At 39.1% G+C, this 10,406-nt stretch overlaps 1 protein-coding gene across 1 annotated transcript in view; it reads left to right on the top strand.

The window, feature by feature from the left end:
* Positions 1-10,406, top strand: part of GRIA3 (glutamate ionotropic receptor AMPA type subunit 3) — a 217,223-nt gene that overhangs the window by 148,754 nt on the left and 58,063 nt on the right. Inside the window, exon 11 of the mRNA XM_006028500.2 lies at positions 5,383-5,759. Coding sequence (XP_006028562.1) covers positions 5,383-5,759 — 377 coding nt within the window. The remainder of the gene's footprint in view (positions 1-5,382; positions 5,760-10,406) is intronic.

A 10,406-nucleotide genomic window follows, 5' to 3' on the forward strand; every position in this document is an offset into this window, starting at 1 on the left:
CGTGTAGGAAGACTGTGTGTTAACATCTATTCCAGAGTCCTTGTGAGGAAGGTACCAAAATAGGTTGCAAAAGATCCTGACACCTGTTCCCATTCACGCCCTACATAAACATAGGCATTTCTGGCCTCTGAGTATCCTGCCCCACTCTTACTGCAGCCCACAGGTACCGCCTGGGTGGAAACAGTGCCGAGCCCTCTCCTAACCCCACTGTCTTTCTGACAAGCAGAGCAAGCCACCAAGGCAAGTCCTCTCCTCCAGTGACCCAGAGGCATAGCCGGGCTACTCTAAGATGACTGAGGCAGCTATTTTTACCCCAGTCATGCCCCCCCCGCCCCCACCTCAGTTACACTACTGCAGTGATCCATCCACTAATGACATCCCCTTGACTTCTGCTAATTAGCAACTGTACCTCTCACTGAGTGCTCACAGGAGATACTGTCACTCGGGGCTTTATACCTACCAGCCTTTGAGGGCTAAACAATGGCTCTTCTTCTTTATCTGGAATAAGTCTCTTTCTACCAGCTTGTATTTCTTCTCTTCCTTTTTAAAAGTACGCTGCTGTTCTTTCTTTACTGCTCAGCCAGGGAAATCTTCCCCTCCCTGGGCCTGAGCTGGTTTTCACATCATTAACAGCAGGTTGTCCACATTTCTTAATTATGAATACCAATAAAAAAAGGAATCCAAGCCCTAGAACTCCCATACATCCTCCCTTAACAAAAGGGGCTTTATAAACTCTTTCAAAAGGTAAAAATGCGGTAAAAAGGAGGAACAAAGAAAAGCAGGAGCTGCACCTTCTCCCTAGCAGTATGTAGGACTCAGCAAGCCTGTATACTTCACTGGACTAAACAGAGTTACCACTGGCAATTAAATACGTTCTGCTTCACGTGGTTCTGGCCTCTTGTGCTTAATTATCTCCGTGCTCTCAGGAGCAGGATCTGCAGCTGTTATGTTCTGGGTGGAAAAGAAGCAAGGAAAGGAGGAGCTTTTGGTTCAATTCCTAATTCTGCTTCCTAACTTATGTCCCTTTGTTTCCCTCTGTCTTGGTCTCTCTTGTTGTGAAACAGGGATGATAGTACTTCCCTATCTGACAGGGGTAGGGTGGGGATTGAATTAATGAACACTTCATGCCTCCCCTAGAGGAAGAGGCATGTTTTTAGTGTTAACTAATGCCTCTTAACGAAAATGTCGTCTAACAAGAGTGTAGACAAGTCAAATGATAGTCCAAACAGTTCTAACACATGTTAATAATTGGGCTTTCCTCATCCAGCTAATATGCACTAAGCCTTCAACTTGCCTTGTATACATTAAGATTTTATCATGTTTGTAAACAAAAGTCAGTTCATGTGTTAAAAACCACTAATTTCCCCCTTGTGTTGATATTATCTTCTCCCTGGATAGGGGACATGCCATTCAAATGTCAACCTTTGCTGGCACACATCTTACATAGACACCTGCTGTGGTTGCTTATTCTCTTGTATGGAGAAATCATGGCATCTCAAATAGCACTGTACATTGGCAAAGGTCGAGTTTTAATCACGAGCACTGCATGATTCCCCAGTATTATCTTCTATTGTTTCCATTGTATCCTCAGTCAACACTTCAAGAGGCAGCTGGGGTTTTGTTTCCCAGTGGAAATCACTTGGTAAACACCTGGTGTAGTGTCCCTCTGCTCTTTACGTAGGAGTAGAGAGACGTTCAGATTGCATCTTGAATGCAGTCTGAGTTTTGGACCATTTCCCAGCTCCAACAAAGGTCTTGCAAAGTGGTGATAGTTCACTCCTGCACCTTGAAAAGCAAAGCACTGGCAAAGAGATTACCAGGCCTGCAGACAGCAACAAACAAAAATATGAGGTTCCTAATCCCCTGTCCATATATTCATGCTAGGTCTGTCTCTGCTGCCCAAACCTGGAACGGGGAATTATCTCCAGGCTTTTGATTATCTCCAGTCTCCCAACCCCATCTTGAGTTTTGGCAAAAGGAGTGTCTTATATACCCTTCTGTGCTTCTTTACTTCTCCCATATGGAAGGACATCTGTATGTGGTATTTTCCCCTGTCAATCAAGAGACAGCTGCTCCTCCACCACCAAGTTAGTTCTGATCTGTCTAACTGAGTAGGAAACCTTCCTGTGGTCGGCAGTCTGTACATTTATTTCCTCGGCTTCCCCCGCCCTCCCGCATGAGCAGGTAGAGACACAGCAAGCCTTGCAGGAATTCATAAGGTTTTCTTTTGCTCGGCTCAGAAGCAGCAAGCAATAAAGAAGATGCCTGAAGCCCCATTAATCATGAACATTTCCCGTAGATTAGCAAGCCTAGTTGTTTTAGAAACCCTTCAGCTTCTTCACTGGGGAGGGTTTGTTTGTGGTTTATTTAAATCTGGCTCAATTGTTATGGGCTGAGCCTATCCACATCTGTAATCACGAGAGAAATTCACTATAGTTCTGTAATTATTAATGATGTGCTAGGGCACTAGAGATTTGGATAAGCATCTTTTTAATTATTTTTAAACCTAAGTAAGTAAACAAACATTGGCCTCACTTCATCATTCACCAATGTGATTTTGATCGGGATCAGACCTCTTACCCTTTACTTGTACCAGTTTTAGAGTTGTGATCATCAGCAAGGATTTTATTTTTTTATATTATATCCTCACAATTGTTTCCTCTTTTAACATTTGCTCCTCCGTTTGTTGTGGGGGGGTGGAAGAGAGGTGTCTTCTGGTATGTTTTTTTATGTGTTTATTTAATTGGAGGGGTTGCTTTGGTTTTAGCATCCAGCTTGACCTCCAGAATCAATATTAGCAGAGAAAAGTACTTAAAATTCATTGCAAAACATGTTGCTCCTCTGTTTGTTGGGGGGGGTGGGGGGTGGAAGAGAGGTGTCTTCTGGTATGTTTTTTTATGTGTTTATTTAATTGGAGGGGTTGCTTTGGTTTTAGCATCCAGCTTGACCTCCAGAATCAATATTAGCAGAGAAAAGTACTTAAAATTCATTGCAAAACATGGACGCTGCCCACAAAATATGTGACAGATATAAATAGTGGTAACTCATGTCTGAAATTATTCTGTAATACTTTACTTTGATTTACATCGTTTAAAAGTAAAACCAAGCCTTCCTCTCAGCGACAGAAGATTAGGGTCAACATAACGTCATTTAAAATCAATTGCTGGCACATGGATTCTAACAGGTTCCTCAATATAAATAAGGTAGTGATATAGTCCACATAAGATTTTAGCCTTCAAAAACTCTGCTGTCAGCGCAAAACAGAACAGCAGGCTTATCGTCTCGAAAAATCCTGAAATATCACTCTAGATAATCAATCCTTACCTTTATAGATGTAGCAAAGAGTAATATTCCTCAAGCATACCAAAATGTTTCTGCACTTGACCCCTTTACTGCAGCTCATCTGCCAATCAAGCCGTGGGTTTTTATTGCTTCATCATAGTGAAACACATGTACTGTGTCACCTATATATGTACTGACTTTGCTAAATTAGTCCCAGAACCTTACAGTTTCTTTACTGGATTCTTAGGTAAACTGCCCCCCATAAAAGTTGCACCACCATGTACATGAACTGTGTTTTGTATGTCCGTGTACCTGAACCATATTCGCAATACATGCCTGGCCTCCCAGAAGCAAATTTAGTTCTCCATTTTTTAATTTGAGCCACTTCAAATTAGATGTTGGACTAACAAATGACCAAAGGTCAGTTGTGGATGTTCTTCCTGAATGAAGAGTAATCTTTCAAGTGTGCAAGTTGACATGTATAGTACACATAAAAGTCTTCTAAGAATATATGTAAAGGACCAGTTTTTCAAAGATCTTCCTTACTTGCATCTACAAAATTGGTAAGGGCGCTTGTTTGCTTATTCAACCTGGTGCACTTGTGCATGTACCCAGTAATTCAGCACACTGAGCCAATGTGGGGTGTTTTGCTCTATGAGCAATATGCTTGCTCATATTGAAAGCTGAGATAATCAGGCCTATATCAGGCCTAGTACAGCAGTCTTCACATAGACATAACCAGGGAAATCAATTTTAATGTTAATGAAAGATATCTAGAGAACATCCTATACACTTGATTTTGCAGTTGTACTGGCAGGTAAACAGGTTGTGTCATTGTGACTAGCTGTACAGTCTGCTTCTTCTTCTACACTTATTAAACTTCCAAAAGGCCCTCTCTAACGTGAGCAATAAATCAAGTGCTGAAATGAACATCACTGTCGGATTTAAATAAAGGCAATATTCACTTCTTTTATGGCACTGATTTTAATCAGCTCTTATTAACCTTTCCTATCAACTGCTACTCTCAACTTCAACTGAAGCCGCTTTCATTGGGCAAAGATAGTTACTTCACAGCTGGAAACAGAAATCTGACTGCCATGGTGCACAGTGTTTTAGAGACTGATCATCTAAACTGTTCTTGCACACTGCTTGTTGGACGTTTCAGAAATTCTTCATTATCAGTGAGATGTCATCAGCTGATTAAATAATGTCAATATTTATCAATTGCTAGGGAGTCTTTAAATTATACCAAAGGTTTAAAATAAGTATATATTGCCAAGTAGCCTTTTTATGAAAAATACAACATACATTCTCAAAACCTGTGGGGTTTAACTACTTTTTTAAAAGGCCCGGTCCTTTTTCTTGCAGCTCTTTTACTAACCCCACCTGCATTTAGGGGCATACAGGTTACTGCAGCTATAAATCATGCCAGCTAGATACCGTAAGTGATGGATTTGTGTGTAAAGACAGGTACTAGTGACCAGCAATATACTTAAGCCTGTGACAAAGTGAACGTCAGTGGATCACCCATACGCTGTTATTGTTCATATCATCCTCGCCTGAGACACAAGAAAATACCATCACACAACTTGTGGAAGAGAAAGGGGATCAAAAAGGCCCTCATCAAAATAATCTCCGTGAGATTTCAATCCACCAAATCATTCCCTTGAATCACAGGTTTTGATTTTAGTTTAAAGGCAGTTTAGGGCTGTTCTGGACCTTAATGTACATTCTCTGTGAAGATTATATTAAGACCGTATTACACAGACCGCCTTATTTGCAGGAAGTGTAGAATTAGCTATAATTTCATTGTCCAAATTACTGTGTTTATCCTTCACCCATCTTAATTGCATAGAACAACAAATGTACATAAGATAGAAGTGTCCCTCCTTGCTGGACCCCTCAGAGAGAGGTATACATAATATTTTGTTGGTGATGGAAAATTAAGTCATTTTAACAACAGCAAAGTATAGGCAGTTTGCAAAGACTTTTAGCCTGTTGATTCTTCTTCTCCTTTATTATGTGATCTGGTTTGAGACTGCAGATTGCAAATATGTGTGGCTGCTATGTAACTCATCTCAATATGTTCTGTCTTTTCAGAGAGCAGATATAGCCGTTGCCCCACTCACCATAACACTTGTACGAGAAGAAGTCATAGACTTTTCAAAGCCTTTTATGAGCCTGGGCATCTCCATCATGATCAAGAAGCCTCAGAAATCTAAGCCTGGAGTATTCTCCTTTCTGGATCCTTTGGCTTATGAAATTTGGATGTGTATAGTCTTTGCTTATATTGGAGTCAGCGTAGTTCTTTTCCTAGTCAGCAGATTCAGCCCTTATGAATGGCATTTGGAAGACAACAATGAAGAGCCACGTGACCCTCAGAACCCTCCTGACCCTCCAAATGAGTTTGGAATATTTAACAGCCTTTGGTTTTCCCTGGGTGCCTTTATGCAGCAAGGATGCGATATTTCTCCAAGGTTTGTTCCATATCACTCCATCACCTTTTTGCATTTTATGGTCATTTGCTGATGCCATGGTGCATATATGTTATTTTTTCAACTTTTCTAATTCCAAATTTTTTGTTTAACATTTCATCCAATGCTAAGCTCTTCATCATCAAGCCGCTATGCTTGCCGACATTCACCTGGTGTGTGGGTGGCATTGCTTTTAATGCCATTCATGCATTTCTGCAAAAACTTATATACACCATGTTGAGACTGTAAAATGCATAGGGTTTTACATTTTCTGCAATGCTTGGAGGGCTACCGTGTTTTTGCTGCATATCTCATTTTACGGTCATCTGCTTGGTGCATATAACATATTTATTCTGCTTTGCAAAATAAGAATTGATTCCTTCAAAAACCACATGCAGCAGCACTTTAAAACACCTCCATGCCAGCCATAGCTTATGCTAACCTTTTCATTTTCCTTTGTACCTTATTTTTTTATTTTTTGTTTCTGTTGCACCATCCTTTCCTTCGTTACTAATTTGTTTACCGTCATGTTTCATATGTTCATTTCTCCATATGTGGCCCTCTAAGAATTGTTTCTGTATTGTACTGTTTATGTATCATTATGGAAATCTAGTCTAGCCTAGTGTCCTTGTTTTCATAGTCAACGTGGCCTTCTAGTAAGTGTTGCCAGTTTTTATAAAATTGCTTTTTTTATTCATGAAAACAGTCTTTCTGAATAAGGCATTAGTAAACCCTATTCAATGTTAGTTCTAATTTATTTCACAACATTGATCTTAAGATCGTAGAATTTTATTGCTTTTTTTAAAGGAAAAACATGAGAGCCATTGCAGAGTGGTGAAATTCTGATTGAACAATGTATACTTCAAATGTTTTCTTCAAATATCCCGATAAAATATTTCTACAGATACATTGTTAGAAAACGTCTGTGATGAACAGTAAATCCATGCAATTTTACTCCAAGGAGTCTTAACTGGTATTGTATAGAATATAGTATATATTTTTTAATTTAGTGTATAGTTTCTGTGATTATAGAAAATACATCTTGATTTAACATAAGCCATATGGACTTTATTAACAACTTTGTTAAAGGAGCTGTGAATTTGCTTGAAAGAGCCAAATATTTTCTTAATAAGTGCTCATGTTCAAACCAGATATAGCCAGATGTTTTTTGTGCCCTTCTCAATAAGAAGACAGTATGAAAGACTTTGAAAAAATACCAGACTTTCATAATCTATAGAATAATAGAAATTGTGGGTGAGAGCATAGCCATATTTAAGTCAGAGGTAAGACTCCCATGGACTGCAAAGACCCTGAATTTTACCTGTTATAGTCTAGTACAGGTGCTGAGCTTTCATTCCTGCGCACCCAAATGTCCTATTCACTTCAGTGAGAATCCAAGGCATGCAGAGATGCTGGAGAGGTCCTGTTATCTTTCAGTGCTTGTAATGTGTGTATTTTAACAGTTAAAAAACCAGTTGATTTTAATGGGTGCATTTACACGTGTGTTTTAATGCACAGTAGCCTATTCTACTGTGTGTTAAAGTAGCGTGTAAAAAAACCATGCCAATACAGGCTACTGTAGAATAGGCTACTGTGCATTAAACATTACCTAAAAAAGGCACGCTTGTGCTACTATGCATTAGCGCAGCCTAGTGCACATTTATTTAGTACCCCATGTTGGAGGTACTAAATTTAGTGCACATTAGGAAAATGCGTTAACACACGTGTACATGTGCCCAATATTACCTTTTTCCAAAAAAAAATAGCAGAAATAGACACACAAAGCACATTTTCCTAAGTATGTGCACACATTCATTTTATCAAGGAATCTGTTAAATGGGTAAATGTTCCGGTATGCTTTCTCACTCTATATCCATAGCTTTTAGCCTATTCCTCATGTCTATATACTATGTTTGTGCCTTGATCTCCAAATTTGTAATGAAACTATGCCTTTTTGCTTGCTGCCAAAAATAACTAATAGTGATAGCATTTAAATTGCTGTTGACCATGGGTTTGCCCAATTCAAAAGACCGGGAAATAAGCATTGAGACATCACATGGAAAGCTGCAGGCATTACACTGTTTCCACACGACCTGTTTATTGACAGTAAATAGAAGTGCATAGGATTTTTGTTAAGCTCTCATGTGATTCTTTGACATATTCAGCCTTCTGTATTTTGCATAATGATGGAACGTATTTTATTTTTTGTCAACACTACAATTATAGGTGCCTTAGAAAGACCTAGGAAGTAAATCTATTTATTATATATGTCCAGCAAAAACTGGCAATTCAATACATGACACCTCATTTGAAGACATTGTTCAGTTAATTTGTTATCCACAAAGGTAACACGTGGCTAGACAGCTGCATGATTTTTTTAATCAAAAAGAAAAATTTAATAATTTTCATTTTAAATTCCAGAAACACTGTTACTTTGAGGGCTCAGTTGATTTTAGTTGATTTAATGTCTAGTTTATTTTCCCTATAAAAAGACGATTCCCAAGCATTCCATTTTGAATCCATACTTTTTTTAAGAGGGTTACATCATTCATAGTGTTTTGATTATATTGAATGTTTCATATTGTTTTATTGCCATTAAAAGGGGTTTATTCCTCCATTGTGAGTTTTGTCTGGATACATTTCTTGTGTGAGAGTGTACAACACTTTTAGAGAGATGCCAACAAGCAGTCTGGAGAGATCACTTTTGTACTTCCTGATAAAGGCTCTTTCAGCTGCCTTTGTGTGGAACAACTGTGACATCTAATGGCTAGTTAGATCTGTACTGGGTGAGTATTTTGAATGGATATTCCAGAGGATATATCCCTATACTCTCCTCTCCGTATTTAATAGGAGTCATCTAACTGGAATCATATAGCATAAAGTCCACCCGACTACGAAACCCACAATTTTGTTCTGCTGTCAAAAGAATATTATGTTTTCAACATAGTACGCTAAGGTAGTCAGAATCATGGTGTGTCTTGGTGGATCAAACATAGATTTCCTTGGCTTCTTGGAAGAGAGGCTATGTACAAGAAATAAAAAGGAGCTCCAAACACAATCAAATGTATAACTTAGTTTGAGCAAAATAATTTCCTTCCAGGCTGAGACAATGCCTTTTCCTTTGCTCTTTATTCATGCAGATGAATGAATCAAAGAACTGTAGGGTTGCCAGGTCACCTAGCCCAGGATGGACCATTCCTGGACTGATAGAGTAATCAATTGTTGACATAAAAGAAAGGTATTTATTAAAAAGTGTCACATGAATCTGGGAGTTTAAGGCTGTAGCGTTCTAAGGCCTTATTCTCTTAGTTTAAGATCCAAGTGACTCCTATTAAAGGCAACAGGAATGACATTTAGTGGGATTTTCAGAAGCACTAATGAGAGTTCGGTACCCACGTGCACTGGAAAGCCCCACTGTTCGTTCCTATGGTGAGAGAATGGGATATTTCAAGCTAGACCTTTAAATACAATTATTGTGTTCAAACTTGTCAATTGAGGTTAGGGTCACGTGGCCAAGTCCTGCACAAATGTACACCCCAGGCAGCTCTGTCCAGACAGAGGGCTTGCTGGTGATACAAGGGCAGAAGTTGGCTTGAAGCTTTGTGTGGGGCAAATTATGTGTGTGTTTGGAAGAAAAGGGGATGGTAGGGATTCAGATTCTGCCAGAAAGAAGTTCATAAGTTCAGCCAAATTTGTTATTATGTTTTATAAATAACAACAAACACTTTGTAGTATAGAGGGAAAATTCAGACTATGTTGACCAAAGTTAAGAATTTATGTGCCAGTCTTAATGTTCTGCTAGACGAATGTGAATTGTACAAAATAATGCTTTGTTTTTCTCTTGTTCCTAATTTGCTCTCATTTCACTTCATGCTTCCTCTCAAGGTATGCACACTTCCATTTGAAAGCACCACCTGAGTACTCTATTGCAACCACTGCCATTCACTTGCTTAATCTTTGCATCAATCTCCATGTGTTAGCTAATACCATGATTTGTTTAAAATGAATGCTGTACAGCATGCTGTCTCATTGAGGGAGCATCCACTCAGAAAAGCATGGGCTTTGATAAAACATCAAAGCTGTTTGTGTTTTGGAGATGGACCCTTTTTAAAAAGCAGTGCTGCGTACCATATACAGGCATGACCTGCCCAGAACAATCGATGCTTGTGTTTGAAGTTGTGGTTCGTTTTTCTATCATTATTTTCTGAGTAATGGACAAAGAGTTAAGTGGCTCCCTCATACAAAAAGTGCAACTATTCTTGTATGATCAGCCTGATTTAAATTCAGAGGTTTTCTACTAAGCCCCAGCAGGCTGAGAGGGGAGGTAAAGGTTGATTTCTAAATGGTGAGACTGCCAGACCCTGCTCTGCTCTGTTCTAGGTTTTGTCTGATGGGGCTGCACTTCCACTCTTCATCTTTATTTTCTTCAGTGGAATTTTTTTGTCTCTATCCTGTCCTTATCACTGGTTATAACACAGGCTACTGCAAAAAAGGAATGGGTGTTTTTTTCTCTCTCTCTCCTCATCAGAGTCATGCGTGTTTTACTTATTCTCCTTGGAGCAGTCTGGCAGAAGCAGCTCTCTGGTTGCACCTAGCTTTCTTGAAAAATGATCTAATCTTTTAGAGCAAATGGAAACTTACTCCAGGTTC

This window comes from Alligator sinensis, unplaced genomic scaffold (assembly GCF_000455745.1).
Source record: "Alligator sinensis unplaced genomic scaffold, ASM45574v1 scaffold157_1, whole genome shotgun sequence".
NCBI lineage: Eukaryota > Metazoa > Chordata > Crocodylia > Alligatoridae > Alligator > Alligator sinensis.